The sequence below is a fragment of the Periophthalmus magnuspinnatus genome, chromosome 19 (genome assembly GCF_009829125.3).
Source record: "Periophthalmus magnuspinnatus isolate fPerMag1 chromosome 19, fPerMag1.2.pri, whole genome shotgun sequence".
Lineage (NCBI taxonomy): Eukaryota > Metazoa > Chordata > Actinopteri > Gobiiformes > Gobiidae > Periophthalmus > Periophthalmus magnuspinnatus.
This window is the reverse complement of record NC_047144.1, coordinates 22,891,037-22,914,809: the sequence shown is the minus strand read 5'-3', so window position 1 is coordinate 22,914,809 and position 23,773 is coordinate 22,891,037. Positions and strand designations below refer to the sequence as shown.

Genomic DNA, 23,773 nt, shown 5'->3' with positions numbered 1-23,773 from the left:
ACAATGTATCGTATAAAGCCCGTGCCTTTTGATCACATGATTCACGTTGCGTTATTATTCTTAAAATTGTACAATGTATCGTCTAAAAAATGCAAGAAAAGCTCTTTATGAAATTATTACATTACTTTAATAAGAGTATCTATAAGTTAAAGGCTGTAAAAATGTGATAAAAGAGAAAAACTACAAAACTACCCGGTCGCTATTTGTCTACGTCATCATCCTGCGCAGTGCCTGGCGCTGACATCAGAATCAGGTCGGATTTAGTGGATTTTGTGGATTATCTTTCTCCGCAGCGCCTCTAGCCTTCACACCTGGCCTCTATCGGAACATTTATCTGTTTATCGAAATGATTTCAACCGAGGTTCACTAAAATAAACATTTTATTTTGTCCAAAAGACTAAATCCTCCGCGGAAAGAGAGCCTCGAGCGGACGCGTTGCCTTGGTAACGGTGAGAGCGAAACAGAGAGGATTAATGAGCTTCATTTGGGATTAATTCAGATGTTTTGTCATTGATTCAGTTCTGTTTTAGTCTTGGTTTAGTCTTGGTTTAGTCTTGGTTTAGTCCTGGTTTAGTCCTGGTTTAGTCTTGGTTAGGGACATCACTAGACCTACAGCTGTACTGGGGCACCGACCCCTTTCATTTCTACTAACATTTTTCTCAAAACTCTGATGTAGTGCACCTCTTTTACGCAGGGGGGTCCAGGGTCCCCCATTAGGAAGTTCTGTAATCTGGGGGATTTTAGATAAATAAATGCATGTAGCAGCCTAGCGGGAAATTATCTCTCAAGAGCCTTTTACCTATTTTATTATTAGTGCAAACATAGGCTACTCTCATTAAACTCTCCTCCTCTCTAGGCTCTCAGGATGGTGGACTCTGGCCCTAGCCCGTGGTTGGAGGCTCACTCTGACCCTGTAGCTGGTCTGAACACCCTCTCCTCGTGCATGGACCTGGCTGACCTCAGTGGAGATGGGGAAAACTGTCTGGTTGTGGCTGATCTGGGCTCCTCGTCCAGTGGGTCCCTGGGCTCCGGGATGAAACTCAAGGTACCACACATTAGAAATAATACAAAATGGATTTAAACAGCACATTTTCAGGAGCCTGTGATCAATACAACCACTCATCATCCTGCTAAGTCAGTTATTTATAGGTCAGATTGTAAAATACAGCTCAGATTAAGAGAGTAACAGAGCTTCAGACAGAGCAGTGCCTCCAGTGAGCATCACACCCCCAGGAAATGTGGTTGACGTCCGCTGCAAAGTATCAATAGCGCTGTAATTGACTAAAGAAATTCCTGGTCGACTAAAGACGTCTCCTGCCCATTGATTAGTCGACTAAAAAAGGGGGCGTGGCAAAAGCTCTCAAAAGTATCTCTGAGTATCTGACCCAAGCTGCGCTCACAAGACTACACCTGCAGGGGGAGTTCATGCAAAAACTACTATTTATGCAGAAAAAGTTAAAGAAAAACAGATTAAATTTGTGAATCATGATCATGTTTAATCTGCTTTTTTACAGATAAATACCAAAAAAATACCAAAATCTTCAGCTCATTTACTCACTTCTCCTTTCTGCTGTTGTCCCATATTTATCCTTATCATCTAAATAAAATGATGAGTTGACTAATGCACATTTTGGTCGACTAAGACTCCATCTACTCATTAATCGACTAAATGACTAAAGGACTACTATAGCCCTAATTATCTGAGCTGTCTACAGAAGGTGACCTGACAGTTCATGGAAAATCAGATACTAACCAGATACTGAAAATAAAACAAATTATCATGTGAGCAGGTATCAATACTAAAAAAGTCTGGTTAACAGGACAGAAATGAACCTTTCCTGAAGATTTAGAATGATCTTGAGCTGTATCAGAACAAGTACAAGACACATAGACTAGTATACGCCCATGGACCACTATGGAACCTACTGGACTCTGAGGGATTACACAGATATAAAACACATGGGAATAGAAAAGAAAGTACTACCATTTAATGTTGAAAGTCACATCCTACTGTATAAAGAAAGAGTGTTTTTATTATCACAGTGGTATCGGAATTGGTATTGAGTATCGAGTCTATTCCTTAGTAATGAAAGGAAGGAAGTGTGAAGTATTGTGAATTTAGTATTGTGACAACACTAGTCTCTGGTCAGTGAGTTCTCCCTGCTAGACCTCCCCTCCTCCTGTTTGTGGATGTGTTTTGGTGATGTTTTGGTGATTTTTCTTCAGGTTTTTGGTGGTGTTTCCTCAGGTTTTTCATGGCACATCCCTGGTCAGTGAGTTCTCCCTGCTGAACCTCCCCTCCTCCTGTTTGTGGATGTATTTTGGTGATGTTTTGGTGATGTTTCTTCAGGTTTTCCGTGGTACGTCCCTTGTCAGTGAGTCCTCCCTCCTCGACCTCCCCTCGGGTCTTGTGGCATTCTTCATGGACCTAAACGAGCCTCGTGTTCCTGCTTTGGCTGTGGCCTCTGGACCCTGTGTTTACGTCTACAAGAACCTCAGGCCATACTTCAAGTTCACCCTCCCAGGGCTCGAGGTGGACCCACTGGAACAGGTAGGACCAGGCCTAAAGCAGGACTACATCAGGACTAAACCAGGACTGCACCACGGCTAGATCAGAACTAGACTGTTACCTATCATGTCCTCTCTCCTCTGAATGGCTGTTTCTCCCTCTCTGTTCTCTGATTCGCTATCTCACACATTCTCTCTCCTCTGATTGGCCACAGGAGGTCTGGCAGCAGGTGCGCTTGGGACAGATCGACACTGTGGCTCTGAAGGACCTTCTGGAGGGCATCAGGACTAAATCGGAGCTGCCTCTCTCCCAGCGTTCGCTCCGGTTCCTCTCCCTAGAACCAGAGAACATGGAGGAGTTTGTGATGATGCATCAGGGACAGCCAATCAGGAGACAGGTAACACATTCTACAGCCAATCAGGAGACAGGTAACACGTCCTACAGCCAATCAGGAGACAGGTAAAGCTCCAGAGCCAATCAGGAAACAGGTAACACATCCCAGAGCTAATCAGAAGACAGGTAATAAATAGTATAAATAAAATAGTAAACACAAATGTTGAACCTGACCATTTCTATAAGTGATTAGACCCAAGAGCTCACTGTATTACATCATAAATCTGCATTTGAACAATATTTGTTTTAGTATATTCCCCCGTGTGTATTAAATATGATTGGCCGATAAAATGTGGTGATGTCATCTGAAACACAGACATTAGATAATGCTATAATACGTGATGTTTGTATGTTACAGTCATCACAGACACAGCACATATTTAGATTTTTTAGATTTAGATTTATTTGTTTAAAGGGATGATCCACATTTATTGAACATATAATGTGAATATACCAGAATGAGCCTAGTGGCTACTTTTCTTCTGAAGACAATATTTAACTGTACAGACACTCAATAACTAACAAACAGTGAACACATTACTACAATACTTACAGTATGATGCTTTATATGTTTTTATGTGCTCACTGGCCATGTGTATGAGATATAGATATAGTATATGATGTGTATGTTTTCAGACAATATGTATGAGATAGAGTATGATTTATTTATAAAAGCTGTGTTTTAGATCACTACTATAGGCCATCATTTAATACAAATGGGGCCAACTAAAATATATATATATTTTTTAAATGATCAACATTTGTGAATTTACTTTTTGGATATTGCATGGTAAATTACAATTTAATCAATAAGGAAAACTGTCTCTGTCCCATATGTGACCTCGTCACTTCTACAGTCTAAAACCCAACAATATGTGTGTATGTTGCAGACAGTGATCACATGTATGGGGACCCTGAAGAAGAGCACAGCAGACGAGGATGGAGTGAGCTGTTTAGTGATTGGGACAGAGTCCAGTGAGGTGTACGTGCTGGATCCTGAGGCTTTTATCATACTGGCAAAGGTACAAACTAATCCCTAACCATGTGCCCTAAACACTACCACCTACACCTAACCCAACCCCTGTAACCCCTGTTCAAGTGAAGTGTTTGTGCTGGACCCTGAGTTTTTTATCATAGTGACAAAAGTACAAATACCACACCCTAAACCCTAAACTCTACACCCTACACCCTAAACCCTACACCCTACATCCTAAGACCTACAACCTAAACCCTACACCCTAAACCCTACATCCTACACTCTTAACCCTAGACCCTACAGCCTACCCCAGCCCCAGTGAGGTGTATGTGCTGGACCCTGAGGTCTTATATATTATCTTATATTATACTCTTTCTGTCTTGTACTTACTGTCATACATATCTTTCTCCCCCCTCTCTCTCGCTCTCTCCTTTTCCTCTTCCCTCTCTCACAGATGTGTGTTCCAGCGCCCCCAGTGGTGATGGATGTGAGTGGACAGTTTGATGTGGAGTTCAGGATCACTGTGGCGTGTCGGGACGGAGCCGTGTATATCCTGCGCAGGTCTGTGTCACAACTGTAATAACTCTTTAATAATATTTAAGATGAATACACTCAATAAACCTGTGGTAAAAGGGACGTCCTGCACAGTCAGGTTCTGTGTTTATTCTGATTATAAATCATATTATTCATACTCATACATTCATACATGTAAAGAAAAGCAATTATCTTTCTCCCCTGTCTCTCCTGTCTCTCCTGTCTCCCCTGTCTCCCCTGTCTCACCTGTCTCCCCTGTCTCTCATGTCTCCCCTGTCTCCCCTGTCTCACCTGTCTCACCTGTCTCCCCTGTTTCACCTGTCTCACCTGTCTCACCTGTCTCACCTGTCTCACCTGTATATATTGTGTATATTTGTACAGAGACTATGATAAGCCTAAATACTGTGTGGAGCTGTCCTCTCACTGTGTGGGTCTGGTGCGTGTGGGAAAGACTGTGGTGGTCGGCTGCAGTGACCAGACGCTCCAGGGATTCACCCAGAAGGTACAAGTCCTACAGTACTACTGTGTACTACTGCAGTACTACTGCATACTTCTCCTCCTCCTGTGTGTACACACACACACATATATATATATATATATATATATATATATATATATATATATATATATATTATATATATATATATATATATATTATATATATTATAATATATATATATATATATATTATATATATATTATATATATATATATATATATATGCGCTTTAGGGTAAATGCCTGTGGTCCTTCCCCCTGCCGGCCCTCTCTCTCTTCTCTCTATAGTAACAGTATATCTCTGTATCTCTTGTATATTAACAGTACATATATATATTTGTGTCTTTAGGGTAAGCGTCTGTGGTCGGTCCCTCTCCCCGCCCCTATCACCTCCATGGCCCCTATGCGCCTCTCGTCTCGGGGCTTCAGTGGGGTGCTCGTGGCCCTCGCGTCCTGTGAGCTCAGACTATATCAGGACCAGTGGGTGCTGAACACCCAAAGGACCCCGGAGCCCGTCACCGCGCTGACATTTGGTCGCTACGGCCGTGAGGACGGGACTGTTGTCATGGCGACGCAGGGAGGGGCCATGCTGGTGCATATCCTGCGGCGTACAGCGTCTCTACAGAAGCCAGAGGGGGGCGGGCCCCCGGGGGCCCAGAGCGTGCGTCTGAACGTCCCAAAGAAGAGCCAGCTGTTTGTAGATCAGACACTGAGAGAGAGAGAGCAGGGGCCCCTGATGCACCGCGCCTTCCACAGAGACCTGCTGCGCACACGGCTGAGGACCGCCCAGGCATACAGCCGCGCTCTGGAGGCGTCTACCGGCCCCTCGTCCGAACAGGGGCCCGTGAAGCTGCACGCCGCTGTGCAGGGCCTGGGGCCAAACTTCAGACTCACTCTGTATGTGGTGAACGCCGCGGCGCTCCGACCAATCACAGGCCTGTCTCTGTGCATGCTGTATGACCCCGCCCTTTACACTGTGGCCCCGCCCCTGCTGCGACTGCCCCTGTTGGCTCCCGGGCTCACCTACGCCCTGCAGACACGGGTCACCTGCACTGGCCCCGCCCTCTGTGATGTCATCAAGGTGTGCGTGCTACAGGAGGGGAGGAGCGCCCCTCTGCTGACGGCCCACATCAACATGCCCCTCCCAGAGGCCCTTTAACTCAAATATAAATACTAATATATATACTACTATATACTACAGTCAGGGGCCCCAGAATGTGTACAGATACACACTACTGCAAACACATCAACATGCCCCGGCCCGATGCCCTGTGAGCCAGGGGCTAGTAGTACAATATACTAATACTACAGCGAGAACAAACATGTACTACAATAAACCAGGGCATGCACTAATACAGGGGTGTCCAAACTTTTCTCATGAAGGGCCACATATAAAATCACAGACAAAGCCGAGGGCCGATTGAGGGCCATAGACTGGTCGCCAGTACAGTGAATACTTCAAATCTGTGTTATTATTACAAGTTAGACTGAACCACTAGACCTTTATTCATGTTTACATCCTCAATGGAACACATTAAATATTTGATAAGGGCTTGTTAAAGTAGATTTTCAGAAATATATAGTAAAATGTACTGTTTAAAGTAAAATAGGCCAATTCACCTGGAAACTTGAGGGCCAAGAAAAATTGGTCCGAGGGCCGCATTTGGCCCCCGGGCCGCAGTTTGGACATGCCTGCACTAATATATACAACTATAGACGCATCAACAAGCCTCTCCCAGAGGTCCTCAAGGGCCCAGCAGCCAGAGTCCCCAGCACACGGCCCCTGGAGTCTGGATGTGGTTCAGTTCTGGTCCAGGACTCTGTAGTTTTATGGAAGTGTAAATTTTTTTAGTGAAATAAACAATACTTTCAATCAGATGTGCCACTTTAATAAACAAAATTTTACTGATTATATGGTCATTCTTTAGCTACTACTACTACTACTGCTACTGCTACTGCTATTACTACTACTACTACTATTACTACTGCTATTACTACTACTACTATTACTACTGCTATTACTACTACTACTACTACTACTACTATTACCACTGCTATTACTACTACTACTACTGCTATTATTAATACTGCTGCTGTTACTACTTCCACTACTACTACTACTGTGTGTGTTTGTCTGTGTGTGAACATGTCTGTGTGTGAATATGTCTGTGTGAGTTTGTCTGTGTGTGTACATGTCTCTGTGTGTACATATCTGTGTGTGTACATGTCTGTGTGTGTACATGTCGGGGTGTGTTTGTGTGTGAACATGTCTGTGTGTGTACATGTCTGTGTGTTTGCCTGTGTGTGTACATGTCTGTGTGTGTACATGTCGGGGTGTACATGTCGGGGTGTGTTTGTCTGTGTGTGTTTGTCTGTGTGTGAACATGTCTGTGTGTGTTTGCCTGTGTGTGTACATGTCTGTGTGTGTACATGTCGGGGTGTGTGTGTGTGTGTGTGTGTGTATGAACATGTCTGTGTGTGTGTACATATCTGTGTGTGTACATGTCTGTGTGTGTAAATATATGTGTGTGTACATGTCTGTGTGTACATGTCTGCGTGTGTGTATGAACATGTCTGTGTGTGTACATGTCGGTGTGTGTTTGCCTGTGTGTGTACATGTCTCTGTGTGTACATATCTGTGTGTGTACATGTCTGTGTGTGTACATGTCGGGGTGTGTTTGTCTGTGTGTGTACATATCTGTGTGTGTACATGTCTGTGTGTGTACATGTTGGTGTGTGTTTGTCTGTGTGTGAACATGTCTGTGTGTGTACATGTCTGTGTGTGTACATGTCTGTGTGTGTTTGCCTGTGTGTGTACATGTCTGTGTGTGTACATGTCTGTGTGTACATGTCGGGGTGTGTTTGTCTGTGTGTGTACATGTCTGTGTGTGTACATGTCGGGGTGTGTTTGTCTGTGTGTGTACATGTCTGTGTGTGTACATGTCGGGGTGTGTACATGTCGGGGTGTGTGTGTGTGTGAACATGTCGGTGTGTGTTTGTCTGTGTGTGAACATGTCTGTGTGTGTGTGTGTATGAACATGTCTGTGTGTGTACATGTCTGTGTGTGTACATGTCTGTGTACATGTCTGTGTACATGTCTGTGTACATGTCTGTGTACATGTCTGTGTGTGTACATGTCTGTGTGTGTACATATCTGTGTGTGTACATGTCGGGGTGTGTTTGTCTGTGTGTGAACATGTCTGTGTGTGAACATGTCTGTGTGTGTACATGTCTGTGTGTGTACATGTCTGTGTGTGTGTACATGTCGGGGTGTGTTTGTCTGTGTGTGAACATGTTTGTGTGTGTCCGGACTTTCCTCTGGTCTGTATAAAACCACTCACAGCTGAAGCACTGAAGTCACTGAAGCAGAGCTGAAGATGAAGATCCTCCTGTCTCTGTGTCTCAGATTTAAAGGTCCTGTATTACACGAAACTGACTCTTTTGTGTTAATGTTGTTTCCTCCTCAAAAACAGACCTGGAGTTGTGTTTTGTTTCCCTCACATGTTTGAATAACTCTGCTTTATTAGTCTGACCGGTTGCGCAGGCGGGTTTATTGTACTGCAGTTCATTCTCCACAGAACGTGCGCGTTACAATAATAAAACACTGGGTCTAAATGCACACTCTATAAATAGACTAGTATTAAAATGTGGAGAGATGGAGCGCACGTGCCTCTCGTGTTCTCTGCCACCATCAGAAGAGCAGGAGGGACGTGTTTAAGTTTAAACTTTTCGAAAAACAAATTTGGTGAAATAAAAGTTTGGGTTGGTGAGACGTGATTATGTCTGTCTGCTCCTCACGGCTGCGTGTTTCACTGGAGCCTGTCCGTGCTGCTCCCCCCGGTCCAGGTGGGCGACTGGGGCGTGTGAAGCTGAAGGGCAGAATGAGAGGGGCAGAATGAGAGGGGCAGAATGAGGGCGCTCCTCACACACATGGCTCCAGTGAGATGTGACCGGGAGCGACTATTGGGCCGTGACAACAAAACTAAACTTTGGGCCCAAATGAACATTCCATAAATAGAGTAAAAATGACAATATTCTCGCAGGGAGCCGGACTTTACGCACACCTTTACGCACAGCTTTACGCACAACTTTACGCACGAGTGGCACTGCCCGCACGCGACCGCGCGGTGGCAGCAAAACTACAGGCACTTTCAGACAGAAGAAGAGGAACCCGGAAGATCAACAAAACAAACCGCAATGGAACCGGATACCGGGCCGTGCTGCGCGTCTCCGTCCGGGACCGGGCTCCTCCGGGCGGCCACAGGCTCCAGAGCAGCTCCCGGAGGGCTCTCTGCGTCTCTCCCCGGACACAGACTGCTCCGGGCGGCCGTGCTTCTGCTCCTCACCCGCCTCTGCTGCAGCGGGTCGGTCCCGGACATCGCGGTGCACTTCGGGACTAAGACGCGGTACGAAGACGTGGTGAGACCGGGACTGAACCTGTCCTCCGCGGCTGCGGGGTGCTCCCCTGTGCACCTCACCGCCGTCATCCGCCACGGGACCCGCTTCCCCACGGTCAAGAACATCCGCCGCATCGAGCGTCTGAGCCGGCTGGTCCAAAGCCAGGCCCCCCGGGGACACGGCGCTCCGAGCTGGCTCCGGGAGATCCAGGAGCAGTGGCAGCAGTGGTACACGGAGGACATGGACGGTACTGAGTCAGATGCCCTTCCTCTCTCTTATCATAGTCCTGGTTTAGACCTGGGTTAGTCCTGACCATAGACTGTATAAAGACAGTATAAAGACACATACACATAGACACTATATACAGTCGAGGGTCCTGGCTGGTTTATACTTGTTCTAGTTCAAGTTTAGTCCTGGTTCAGTCCTGGTTTTAGACCTGGTTTGGTCCTGGTTTTTTCCTGGTTTTAGTCCTGGCTGATTTAGTCCTGGTTTAGTCTTGGTTTAGACCTGGTTTAGACTTGGTTTAGACCTGGTTTAGACCTGGTTTAGACCTGGTTTAATCCTGATTTAGTCCTGGTTTAGTCCTGGTTTAGTCCTGGTTTAGTCCTGGTTTAGTCCTGGTTTAGTCCTGGTTTAGTCCTGGTTTAGTCCTGGTTTAGTTGGCTGCTCACCCAAGTATCTTCTTCAGTTCTGGTCAGATCGCTGCATGTTTTCACTCATAAAGCATCTTGTCCAGTTGCCAGAATATCATTTTTCTTTTACTATGGATCATACATGGACGACCTCCAGTGCATTATTTAAATCTTTATGGACATTGCGCCGATGGGGCAGTGGTGCAGTGATCTATGCACTCATCTGAACAGGAGGGTCGCCGGTTCTACTTCCGACTGTGCTTACACTGTTGTTGTGTCCCTGGGCAAGACACCCCACCCCCATCGTCAGCTCTAGTCTGAGTGAAGGCGTTACAGGTTTACATAACCCGGAAGTTGAGCTCTGATTGGCTGTTGCAGGTCGACTGGTGGAGAAGGGACGGGCCGACCTCAGGAACCTGGCGATGCGATTATTCAGCTCGTTTCCTGGTCTTCTGTCAGAGGCGGGGCTTCGTGGTGGCGGAATCACCGTCAAAACCAGCTCCAAACATCGATGTGTGAGCAGCGCCGAAGCGTTCCAGGAGGGACTACACCAGGTCTGGGACCGGGCCAGAGAGTCCCAGACTGAGACTGGGACCAAGGTTGGACCAGAGACTACAGGGACCCAAACTGTGGGCAGCGAACAGGGTAAGTCTTGGTCCAGTCTTGGTCCAGTCTTGGTCCAGTCTTGGTCCAGTCTTGGTCCAGTCTTGGTCCAGTCTTGGTCCAGTCCTGGTCTAGTCCCCTTTATAGTCCTCTTCTAGTTCCAGTAGTGGACCCTGGTTTACTCCTGGTCTAGACCCTCTTGTAGTCCTGGTTTAGACCTAGTTTAGGATTAAACTAAGACCCCATTGGAGTCCTAGTTTAGTCCTAGTTTAATCCGGGAGTCGTTCTGGATTAGTTCTGGATTAGTTCTGGTTTAGTTCTGGTGTAGACCTGGTGAAGACCTGGTGAAGACCTGGTTCTGTCCCAGTTTAGTCTTGGTTTAGTCTTGGTTTAGTCCTGGTCTTTACCTTCTCTTTCTGTCTTAGACCCAGAGTATGTTCATGAAGTGGATGATTCTCTGATGAGGTCCTTCGAGCGTTGCCGTGGTTACGTGGAGGGAGTGGAGACAAACGCCACGGCGACAGAGGAGGTGGACCGCTTCAAACACGGACCAGAACTCAGACAAGTCCGGGCCCGGGTCTCAGAGAGGCTGAGGCTAGAACCGGACTTCCTCCCTCCAGGTCTAAACCATAGACAGTACATTTCTCTGGTCAGATCTGTCCTGCTTCGTGTTCCAAACAAGAAATGAGCATAGGTGCGATTCAGCTACGTCGACTCCAGTTCACCTTCTATTGAAAAACCGTGGCCCCTCTCTCTGTAACTGCTGCTTTCAGACTCATCATTCTGACTGTAAAATGTTTGCTTTAACCCGCTCTACATCGTCCTGATTGGCTCTTTGGTCACAGTTAGAATTCCAAATGTTGAACTGGGCTCCAGATTAGACACTATAACCACTGCCCAACGCTGTGGGTGACGTCACTCACTCTTGTCCTGTGTGTCTGTAATTGTATTTTTTATCCTTTTTTGTTTAGTCCTGGTTTAGTCCTGCTTTAGTCCTGCTTTAGTCCTGCTTCAGTCCTGGTTCAGTCCTGGTTTAGTCTTTGTTTAGTCCTGGTTTAGTCCTTGTTTATTCCTGGTTTAGTCCTGGTTTAGTCCTGGTTTATTCCTGGTCCGGTCCTAGTTTAGTCCTGGTTTAGTCCTGCTTCAGTCCTGGTTTAATCTTTGTATAGTCCTGGTATAGTCCTGGTATAGTCCTGGTATAGTCCTGGTTTAGTCCTGGTTTAGTCCTGGTTTAGTCCTGGTTTAGTCCTGGTTTAGTCCTGGTTTAGTCCTGGTTTATTCCTGGTCCGGTCCTAGTTTAGTCCTGGTTTAGTCCTGCTTCACTCCTGGTTTAGTCCTGGTTTAGTCCTGGTTTAGTCCTGGTTTAGTCCTGGTTTAGTCCTGGTCCGGTCCTAGTTTAGTCCTGGTTTAGTCCTGCTTCAGTCCTGGTTCATTCCTGGTTTAGTCCTTGTTTAGTCCTAGTTCAGTCCTGGTTTAGTCCTGCTTCAGTCCTGGTTCAGTTCTGGTTTATTCCTGGTTTAGTCTTTGTTTAGTCTTTGTTTAGTCCTGGTTCAGTCCTGGTTTAGACCTGTTCAAAGTTCACATTTTAAACACATCCAGATGATTTGATCAAAAGACTGAACTCTGAACTGACAAACTGATACAGAGTCACATTACAGAACATGTTTGTACAGTTCTAAACCTCAGGGTGAGCAGTTCTTATGCAGAATAAGAGGAGATTTTGTAGTTTGTGAAGGAAACAGCTTGTATAGAAGTAAGTAAGAAGTCGACTGAGGGAGTGTGACGTCACCTGCAGCGTTCAGCTTCAAATGAATTGAGCCATTATAGAGACTAATCTGGAGCCTGGTTCACATTTTGAACTGTGAGTAGGAAATGATGGTGCCTTTGTGATTTGCTCATTGCGTGATTTCGATTCGATTGAGTCATCTTGCAGCTCTAACTATAGTTGTAGTTTTTAACCCTTTTGTCCTCTGTTCTCACTGTAGTTGTAGTTTTTAACCCTTTTGTCCTCTGTGCTCACCATATCTGTAGTTTTGATCCCTTTTGACAATTTTGTTTGCCATATTTGTAGTTTTTAACCATTTTGTCCTTTGTTCTCACTGTAGTTGTAGTTTTTAAACCCTTTGTCCCCGTTCTCACCATTATTGTAGTTTTTAACTCTTTTGTCTTTGTTTTTTGCCATAGTTGTACTTTTTAATCATTTTGTCCTTGTTTTTTTTAACCATAGTTATAGTTTTCAACCTTCTTGTCTTTCGTTGTCGCAGACCTGGTGGAGGCCGCATTCTTCATCTGCTCTTATGAACTGGCCATCAAATCTCTCTACTCTCCCTGGTGTCGACTCTTCACAAAGGAGGACGCCAAGGTACCAACGGACCCTAGTTTAGTCGTGGTTTAGTCCTGGTTTAATCCTCGTTTAGTCCAGGTTTAGTCCAGGTTTAGTCCAGGTTTAGTCCAGGTTTAGTCCAGGTTTAGTCCAGGTTTAGTCCTGGTTTAGTCCTGGCTTGGTCCTGGTTTAATCCTGGTTTAGTTCTAGTTTAGTCCTGGTTCAGTCCTGGTTCAGTCCTGGTTCAGTCCTGGTTTAATCCTGGTTTAGTCCTGGCTTAGTCCTGGTTTAGTCTTGGTTTAGTCCTGGTTTAGTCCTGGTTCAGTCCTGGTTTAGTCCTGGTTTAGTCCTGGTTTAGTCCTGGTTTAGTCCTGGTTTAGTTCTGGTTTAGTCCTGGTGTAGTCCTGATTTAATCCTGGTTTAGTCCTGGTTTAATCCTAGTTCAGTCCTGGTTCAGTCCTGGTTCAGTCCTGGTTCAGTCCTGGTTCAGTTCTCGTTTAATCCTCGGTTAGTCCTCGGTTAGTCCTTGTTTAGTCCTGCTTCAGTCCTCGTTTAGTCCTCGGTTAGTCCTCGTTTAGTCCTGCTTCAGTCCTCGTTTAGTCCTCGGTTAGTCCTCGTTTAGTCCCGCTTCAGTCCTCGTTTTGTCCTCGTTTCGTCCTCGGTAAGTCCTGCTTCAGTCCTCGTTTCGTCCTCGTTTCGTCCTCGGTTAGTCCTGCTTCAGTCCTCGTTTAGTCCTCGTTTAGTGCTTGTTTAGTCCTCGTTTAGTCCTGCTTCAGTCCAACTTTAGTCCTCGTTTAGTCCTCGTTTAATCTAGCTTTAGCTGAATGGAGAAAGGAAACTGTTAAAATTAGAAGCAGTTGTTGTCAAAGCAAAGGTTGGATTCTTTCAGCATTTGGATAAAAAAAAAAAAAAATTATTAACACTTTTTTTCTTTGTTACACAATCACATCACATTTATTTGACGTCTTTGTAAGCATGTTCCTTTTATCCGATCAGAAGAACCACTGGAGACCAGAGAGTAGAATCACTCGAGTTTTATTATTCCCTATACATCCAATCTAATACAAGTCAGGCGTGATGCTGTCCCTAGTACGTGCACGGAGATCTCAGGGGCGGTCCCGTTTTGATCTGAGTGCCTGACCCTGAACGCCACATTTAAACATAAATCATGAATATTCAGTAGCTGGGTGTGGACATCTTCATCTTCCTTCTGGCACTCCTCTACCCTCCAGGCGCCCTGCTGACGCAGCATTATCTGTAATCTGAGGACATGCTACTCAATCTATCTATTGTCGCAGTACGTTCTTTTCTATGCGATAGGGCAAGAATGGAGTGTGTTTGTGCAGTGTTGGGTGAAAGTCCTAAACCTCCTTTTAGTCTAATCTTTAATATTATGAGCAATGATGTTCACGTCCTTCATTCCCCCTTTTGATCTATTTTTATAGATCACCTTTTATATGTTTTCTTAAAGTTCATACGGTGGGGCAATACCCGTAATGTGGGTTTTACCTCCTCCTGTTTAAGCATTGTATATTGACCTTTTAGCTGACCACGTACAGCGTGTTGAATGACACATTCAATTAAAGATCTAATCAATGGAACACAACAACAACCACCAAAGATAAATAATGCAATCACCATTACTACTGTGGTAGCCATTGACATTGCTACTTGTTTCCAAGAGTCAAACATTTTGGAGAACCACTCATCTAGGGGATTGTTAACACCTGAGTGAGAATGCATTGTGTCCGAGAACATTTGGAGTCCTTTAAGAGTTCTGGTTATGGAGCCATCCGCAGCAGTATTATTAGGAATAAATGTACAACACTGTTCTCCGAACAAATAACATGCCCCTCCCCGTTCGGCTAATAACATATCTAGGGCCATTCTATTTTGAAAGGTAGTTCTGGATACCGCGTCTAATTGTTCAGCCATAGCTGTGCCTAAGGATGTGGTCAGATTGGTTAAACGCAACAAGTTGTAATGGAGATAATTTATACGATCTACATTTTTGTTAGGAGTGATAGGAAATATAGCACTAATGAATGGGAGATTTTCAAACCCTGCAGCAAGTTGATCGACTAGTTTATATTCATCTGGAACACCACGTGATACACCTATAGCATCTACATATGTTGGGTTAGGGCCTAGAGCATGATTTAAATCAGACATAATGTACAATTTTCAGGACAGCTACTTGAGACACAGGTGAAATTACCCACTTTGGGAGTGTAAAAGATTTGTTTTTGGTTAGATTTTCAGCTTTTAGGATAGGGAAGATAGGGCCTAATTGTTTACATGATGAGGCCTTAAGGAGAGCTCCAATGCACATGATGTGTTTTCATAAATGCCCGGGACCAACTGCAGCTGTGGCCTTGCATTAAGGCAAACCACACAGTCTCCTCTTATACCTCAGGCAGCATTTTGTGCGGATTGGAGCCAAATGTTAGATTGTAATTTAGTGCCAGTAGCTGAATAAACAAATTCTGCTGAAGTAAATTGTGATGGGTCCAGAACTTGAATGTATTTAGTATTTTGGTCTAATCTACCAACAGAAGTATAGGGACTAGTCTTGTTAGTTCTGATTGGATCTTGACATATAATTGCGTCGGCGTAATAATCACGGGATGGTCCGGCACATATACATAGAATCTAAATATTGTGCATTCAGAAACATTTGCTTGTTGTGTAAAATCTATTGTTTCTACTAAATGGGTTGCGGTCCTGGTTAAAGTTAACATGTTTTTCCATTTACTAGCTAGTTCTGTGGAGGACCATGGAGTCCAGTCATTACCTGAGTATGCAGCTACGTTTCCCCATGAATTGTCAATTTGTCTGGGCATCACATACCAGTGATAAGAGCGAGGGTTTACCAAAGAAGTTAACTGAGTCCCCTGATATTTAAATAAGTGGAATGGTATACGAAAAACTCTGGATTCTCCGGTGGGAGTACACATTTGAGGTAATGACACGTGACTGGTTTTGTTTTGAACACTTCTGACCTGTTATTGAAATTAATCTGAGGTAGTGGAGGCCCCACCTGCACATGCACATAATATTACACTAAAGCATAACACTGTTAATAATGAAATCCCCTTTTTGTGCGGGGTAGAACCCCGTCCACTAAAAACCATTGCGTGTGTAAGCGTGTGTGTACAAGCCTTTTGACAGGGATGCAGGGTAGCCACCCGTACCGACTCCGACCAGAGCACAATTGTATTCAACCTGGAAGGCACAGAGAAATTGTACAGCATAAGCGAAAATAATTAAACTAAAAACAATTAAGGTAAAAGTTAATTAAGAGGAAGATGAGGGGTCCTGTGGTACCAATGTAGCCCCTGGCCCTGGCATCAAACGTCCAGTGAGCAATTCATAAGGAAAGAAACCAGTAACTTTGTTAATAGTCTGTCTCACTGTCAAAAGAGCAAGGGGTAGGGCCTGGAGCCAATTAAGCCCTAAAGCGGAACAGATCTTGGCCAATTTGTCTTTTAGAGTGCGGTTCATGCGTTCAGCACGTCCTTAACTTTGAGGATGATACACAGAACCAAATTTATGACACAGGCCTAGCATTTTTTGTCAACCTTTTGAAGAGCATGGTTGTTGAAATGTGCACCATTATCAGACCTATTCAGAGCCGGAAAGCCATGAGTAGGAATATAATGATTAATCATGACCTTGATCACAGAAGAGTATCCTCGTGGTTCACAGAATAGGCTTCAGGCCAGATACATTCCAAGCTGTTTCATTTAGTTTAGGTTAGTTTACCATTACCAGTCACCAGGGGATTTTCAGAGATTCTGGACCTGTTGGGAGAGAACTATAGACTTAAGTTAGTCAGTGCTTTGTAATCAAGACCTTATGAATTTGAAGATTTTTAAGGACACTTGTTTCAGGTTGGAGAGGAGTGTCCATCCTTTTCCTAATCAGCGCTAATGGCAAAGCATCCAACCACATCATTCTGGTAAAGTTCATGATTTGTTTCCCCATTTGCTCAAGTGATGAGACCCCCCTCTATAAAATATCACCATATGTAACAGTCTGTCAGTTGTCAGGTGGTCTATTGTGCCACTGGGTCCTGTTGGTTACATATTTGGTACATATTTGTCATATCTGTGTCAGTCCAAATGTTGAGCTCATGCACAGTCAACAATCTGCCAGTGTCTATCAGTTCTACTGAATGTTCAGTTTTTATGTGCAGTGCTGGTGGTAAATCCCTTCAGTATCTATTGAGAGGCATCAGTGTGTATTAGATGCCATTATTACTGCTTTAACCACAATTGTCCTTTGTTAATGTCAAGTTTAGCTCTATATTATACTAACTGCAACCTCCTTGTCCAGTTTAGCCCTATGTTATATGACCTGCAACCTCCCCCCTTTTTAACAACTTTATTCTATCTGATCAACATTCATATAATTCAAACCATTCATAGCAATAATTTATTCCATTTGCGAATACTTAATATTTAAACCGGGTTTTGATTAAGATTTAAATGGGACTTATTTCTTTCAGATTTTCCTAGTATTTAATTATCCTTATATTTAGACACATTCATACTGCTGAACATTTTGTTTTTTATATGTCAGGTGTATTGAAATGGCTTTATTGTGACTACCCTATTTAGTTGTTGTTATTAGCTCAAGAATTGTTTTACAAGCATTAAAAAGCCACTGTTTTATGTTCTGATAATATAATTCAGTTTAAAATACAAATTTCAAACACATTTCAGGAGCATTAACATTTTGATCTAATATAAAGTATCATAGTATATGAACTAAACATTTACACCAAACAATTTAAAGCCTTTCAGACCCCAGCAGTCTCAGATTTCATACATAATAAAGCTACATATTTTGTTCGCTTTGGAAATTATACTGTTTAAAAACTTCGGTTTCTAATTTTGTTAATTGTGGCCATTCTGAATGTAATTTCAAATGAGTTGCATTTGCATTATGTAGGAGCCCCAGTGCAACAGCGCTGATGTACAATGAAAAGAAACAGCCTAAATAATGTTTTATTGGTAAATGGTTGTTTTCAGGAATGGAGCAAAAATGTTTGAAATAAATTAATACACTTCTAAATTTTGAAATTTGGGTTAAAAACAAAGTATTTGACTGTGTGGATCCAAGAACAGGCTCCAGTCATGAGTGCCCAGACAAACACAGCCCAAACGCAGCAGCAGAGACAGTTTTATGGTGCCTTTAGAAGAGCATCAGAGCACTTGTTGAAGCTTTTGATTCAGTTCATTCATTTGTCATGTGACCAGTAGTGGAGGAGCCCAGTCCACAGATGAGTTTCAGAGCCAGAAGGACTTTCTTTGGTTTTAGTTCAGTTCATGTTTCTCAGTGACGCAGCAGCCATGTTTAGACAGCCATGTTTAGACAGCAGAAACAGAGCCAGTCCAGGTCATGAGACCTTTCAGTGCAGAGTTGGAGAGATGCACCCAGAGAGCCACTGCACTCAGTCCACGCCCACCCAGACACAACAGGCCAAAGACCCATCCCAAATTCACTTCAGTCAAAACTAAAATCCATGCAAGGTCTATTCCAACTTGCATGTACAAGTTGTTCATTTTCACCTCAAAAAATGTGTAAACAGTTTGCATAAGAAATGTGTATCTATATTTGCAATATCCTAAAGTTAAAGTGAGGAATTTTCAATAATTATAAAGACATGGTTTGAATTGTTTACTTCAATTTCAGCATGATCTAATTAAACAAAATCTTCTAAAGTTTATTTGAATGCTAAAATAAATCATTACTGTCAGATGAGTTTAAAACATACTGCTCCTTCTTTGCATTGCACAAAACATCATCAACTGTGGCACTTTAACCATTGGTCTTGTATCATGTAGGTGTGATTAAACTCAAGTTTAATTATATTGCTGGGATCATTATTTGGTAAATTGCTTCATTTTAAACCACTCACAGAGGCACCAATATGGGATAAAGTGTATTTATTCATCATTTATCATGGGTACACTTTTGTTTGACATTTTTTGACTATGGGTTCAGATTGTATTTTATAACTATGCTTGTTTATGTGTTCTGCGTCTGCATTTCGTTCTTTAGCTTGATAGAGATAGTTACAAATCTGCTCCACTGCAGCTTTAATGGAGTCACAAGCAGCACTGATAGTTGTTACACGAATCTCTCATATTTTAGGCTGAATTATATTATGATATAATCTAATAGTACAACAATATAACAACATTTTAGTATAATAATATCTTGTCCTAACAAGCCTCCAATCTGCAACTCTCTCACCCACTCGTCTGCACCCTTTAAAAACTGTCTCTCGCACTCTTTAAACACTGTCTTGCACAGTTTAAGAACTTTCCCATTACTTTACAAAACCTCCCTGTCCCTTCTCAAATACTTTCCTGTCACTTTACTATGTCTAATAAAAGTCCGTCAGTCCATGTTTCTTTTGTCATAGTACAATACTTGCCTTTTGTCTATCTTTTGTGGTCTGCCCCATCACATACTGTGCTTTCTCCTCTCATCCTATCCACAACTTACACATATTTCCCCAGCATGAATCTGTCCTCATATCTTTGGGCATAATTACCTGGGCGTGAATCCATTCTTTATTCAAACTTTCTTTTTCCTTTGGCCTTTTCCTTTTCTCTATGCCTGACAGCACTTGCTCCTCCACTTTTTGCCACATATCTAACCATTCTCCATCCAGCGAGTCCTTGCCGCCCTCTAGTTGCAGACATCCACCAAACTCTTTACACTCTCCTGTAAACTCTTCATCCATAGTTGTGTTTTTGTTCTTTTGCTTATTATTATTTCCTTCTTTTTTTTTTTTTTTTATTTATATTTTTTTGTGAGGGACTTTAATCCTTCACTTGGGACTCGAACCCTGTATTACTATCAGGACTTGAACCTGAAGCTCAGCCGTTAACCTTTTTCGTGAGGGACTCTAACCCTTCACCAGGGACTCGAACCCTGTACCCTTATTATTTTTGGGGGACCCAAAACTCCCCAGGGAAGCGCTGTACGCACCCAGCTACGTAGGGACACGTCTGCCCACTACAGCAGTCCACGGTGGGTCACAGGGCTCGAACCTGTCTTAGTATCAGGACTTGAACCTGAACTCGGCCGTTAACCTTTTTCGTGAGGGACTCTAACCCTTCACCAGGGACTTGGACCTTGTATACAGGACTTGAACCTGTTTTACTATCAGGACTTGAACCTGAACTCGGCCGTTAACCTTTTTTTTTTTTTTTTTTTTTTTTTTTTAATTCTTCTTATTATTATTATTATTTATTTATTTTATTTTTTTTTTTTGGAGGGACTTTAACCCCATAATAATTTTACACCTGTAATTTACCAGTTACCCCGTGGCCCTTCTGTCCCTAAAATGCGATTTTAATACGGTCAGTTTGCTAAATTTAACCACAGGCGGCACCAGACAGCATGGTGACTTCCTCAATTTACATGTAGCCAATATGGAAGTTTTGAAAGGTCTTCCTTACCTCTTTAGTTTGCCGCGCGGCGGGAAGTCACAATGTGTCCAGTCGCCTTGGACCTATCCTCGAGGGTCGGTCTCCGTCCCCAGGGCCTCAAGATCGGGTCACGTCGGGGGTCACCAAATTTTAAGCATGTTCCTTTTATCCGATCAGAAGAACTACTGGAGACCAGAGAGTAGAATCACTCGAGTTTTATTATTCCCTATACATCCAATCTAATACAAGTCAGGCGTGATGCTGTCCCTAGTACGTGCACGGAGATCTCAGGGGCGGTCCCGTTTTGATCTGAGTGCCTGACCCTGAACGCCACATTTAAACATAAATCATGAATATTCAGTAGCTGGGTGTGGACATCTTCATCTTCCTTCTGGCACTCCTCTACCCTCCAGGCGCCCTGCTGACGCAGCATTATCTGTAATCTGAGGACATGCTACTCAATCTATCTATTGTCGCAGTACGTTCTTTTCTATGCGATAGGGCAAGAATGGAGTGTGTTTGTGCAGTGTTGGGTGAAAGTCCTAAACCTCCTTTTAGTCTAATCTTTAATATTATGAGCAATGATGTTCACGTCCTTCATCTTCTGTATCTAAAATGTACAGCAGGAACTATAAAGAAAAACATTGTGTAGCTGTGTTTTGTTTTGGGAGTTTTTGAGACTCGAAAGAGACACTAAGGAATAGATTCGATACTCGATACTGATTCTGATACCACGATGATAATAAAAAACACTCTTTATTTAAACAATAGAGTATTTTTTTAAATTAGCTTGAAAATTATCTTGAGCTGTATCAGAACAAGCATCAGTTCTGCCCTGTGAGTGTTTTTTGTATCAATACTTGCTCAAATGAAGTTCAATACTGGTTTTAGTGTCACTTAGTATTAGATTCTTCATACTTTTGACAGTCGCAACCTGTTGTGTTCATGTGCAATACTTAAACATAATGTAAAGGGATATAGAGATGTGGTAGTAGCAGTAGCAGTAGCAGTACAGTACTTTGACAGTACTTTCTGTGTACAGGTCTTGGAGTACAAAGGGGACCTGAAGCAGTACTGGAAGCGCGCTCACGGTCACTCCATCAACGGACTGTCCAGCTGTCCTCTGTTCCACCACATCTTCAGGACTCTGGACAAGGCCGGACGCCCACGCAGGTACTATTACTATGTACTATTGCTGCTACTACTACTGCTACTACTAGTGCTACTACTCCTGGTTCTGGTAGGGCATCTGGATTAAACCTCTGTCTCTCCTCAGAGCCACAGACGCTCCTCCTGAACCTGCCTCTGTTCTGATTGGTCACGCTGAGACGCTCCTCCCACTTATTTCCCTGTTGGGCCTGTATAAGGACAAGAGCCCGCCCACCGCCGCCAACTACCAATCACAGCGTGGTAATGAATCTATCGACCAATCCCGGGCGAGATCTGTCATTAGTCGTCAGTGTAAGAATAAAACTACAGAAAACTTCTCTTTCTCCTTCAAACCCTCCAGATCGTGTGTTCCGCTCCTCTCACATCGTCCCGTACGCCGCTAACCTTCTCTTTGTGCTGTATGACTGTCCCCGCGGGCCGAGACTCCGCCTCCTTGCCAATGAGTCACCGGTTCGATTCCCGGGAATGAGCCACGACCTGCCGCTGTACAGAGACGTCAGAGCCACCTACCGACACCTGCTGGACGGCTGCGACTTCTACAAGGAGTGTGAGGGGAGACCCAGCAGAGCCCCCAACACAGAACTATGACCTGGACCGGGACTGGACTGGACTGGGACTGGACCGGGGCTGGGCCGGGACTGGGCCGGGACTGGGCCGGGACTGGGCCAGGACTGGGCCAGGACTGGACTGGGCCTAAACCAGGACTGAACCAGGTCTAAGGCAGGACTCAACCGGGACTCAACCAGGACTCAACCAGGACTCAACCGGGACTCAACCAGGACTAAACCGGGACTGAAGCAGGCCTAAACCAGGTCTGTACCAGGTCTAGGGGACGACTGGAGACATTACCAGATCTGAAATTGTGACGAAAATAAACTGAAAAGAGAAATGTAAATAATCTTGTGCCAAATGCAGAAAAAACAGGGAATCATTTTGTGAAAAATGTATAATTCCAACAAAAGCACAAATACCTCAACATGAATTATGATTTAAAGTTTAAAAAACCACCAGGAAAACACATTCTGAAAAAAATGTAAATACTGATTTATCAAAGTGATTCAAATCCAGAGGCAGATGTTGGTGGTGATTTTTTCTCTGAAGTCTTCCACTCGTGTAAAACCTGCTACAGTTTTCTACAAATATTTATTTTCTGAAATTTCTCTAAAACATATTTAATATCATTATATTTAAGAGTGTACTTTTCACATTTTTTTTCAAATTTTGGTTTATAATTTTCCTTCCTGGTTGGACAGAGCAGCAGATACGTCGATTTGGGAGCAGCTAATGTGAATATTGTTCAAATGCAGATTTCTGTTGTAACACACTGAGCTCTTGGATGTAGTTTCTAATAGAAACAAATAGAAATGATGTACGATGTGATCAGTAGGAAAATCTGTACCATCTGAAATCCACCAAAACGAAAACACTATTGTTAATCCCACCACCAGAGGAAATGCAGAGCGTTTAGGGCGTCCCCTCGGCTCTTGGGGTCATCGGGGTCATTCAAAAAGTCGATTCAGGGTCAAATCTGCTGAAGATTTGAATGTTTTTGTATTTTTATATGAAGGTGTCAGATCCTCGCCGGGACAGACGCTCGGCTCATCACTTAGTTCCTTTTACTTGAATTGTCTGTTTTTGGTTGAAACTTTGGGTAAATTTGCTGTAAAAATTCTTTTGTGTCTTATTTTTCTACTTTTTGAGATGATTTTGAGTTAATTTTGAAGTGATTTGTGCCAAATGTGTTTGATTTGAGCTTTAATAAAACTGCAAATTTTAAGCTTTGTGTGTGTATGTGTATATGTATATGTGTATATGTATATGTATATGTGTATATGTATATGTGTATATATATATATATATATATATATATATATATTATATTATATTATATTATATTTTATATGTTTGTAACCAAAATGGGATATTAAATGTGGTTCTTCTTTTGTGTGGTATTGAAAGTAAAAAAATTATCTGTTCTGTCACTCTTAGATGTGAAACGGGGCAGGCTTAAATGAGATTTTGCTCCTTTTGAACATGTTGTGGAAATACGACTCCTTTTACAGGCTCTGGTGAATGTTGAAGCAAAGACAAAGAGTTTCTTGGAAGAAATGGATCCGACAGCATCTCCCCCTAATGTCAGACACAGAATGATGGAAATCACCAAGTTTATATAGTTTGAGATGATCAGAGGACACACATTTCCAAATGTGACCCTCTTCCTTGTGGTGTCAGATAAGAATGTTAGATAAGCTCCTGGAGGCTTCATGAGCTGGATCACCTCAGGATT

The 23,773-nt window shown here is 43.3% G+C and overlaps 2 protein-coding genes across 2 annotated transcripts; both read left to right on the top strand.

The window, feature by feature from the left end:
• The first annotated feature begins 233 nt into the window (after nt 1-233).
• Nucleotides 234-6,068, top strand: bbs1 (Bardet-Biedl syndrome 1). Its single transcript, XM_033984297.2, has 8 exons — nt 234-449; nt 857-1,045; nt 2,351-2,551; nt 2,724-2,906; nt 3,793-3,924; nt 4,333-4,439; nt 4,794-4,914; nt 5,259-6,068. Exons 2-8 carry the CDS (start codon nt 866-868, stop codon nt 6,066-6,068), a joined length of 1,734 nt encoding a protein of 577 aa, XP_033840188.1. The 5' UTR covers nt 234-449; nt 857-865.
• A 3,000-nt stretch (nt 6,069-9,068) lies between these two features.
• Nucleotides 9,069-23,262, top strand: minpp1b (multiple inositol-polyphosphate phosphatase 1b). Its single transcript, XM_055229766.1, has 7 exons — nt 9,069-9,554; nt 10,318-10,584; nt 10,968-11,162; nt 12,807-12,904; nt 21,359-21,489; nt 21,593-21,726; nt 21,827-23,262. Exons 1-7 carry the CDS (start codon nt 9,107-9,109, stop codon nt 22,072-22,074), a joined length of 1,521 nt encoding a protein of 506 aa, XP_055085741.1. The 5' UTR covers nt 9,069-9,106; the 3' UTR covers nt 22,075-23,262.
• The last annotated feature ends 511 nt before the right edge of the window (nt 23,263-23,773 follow it).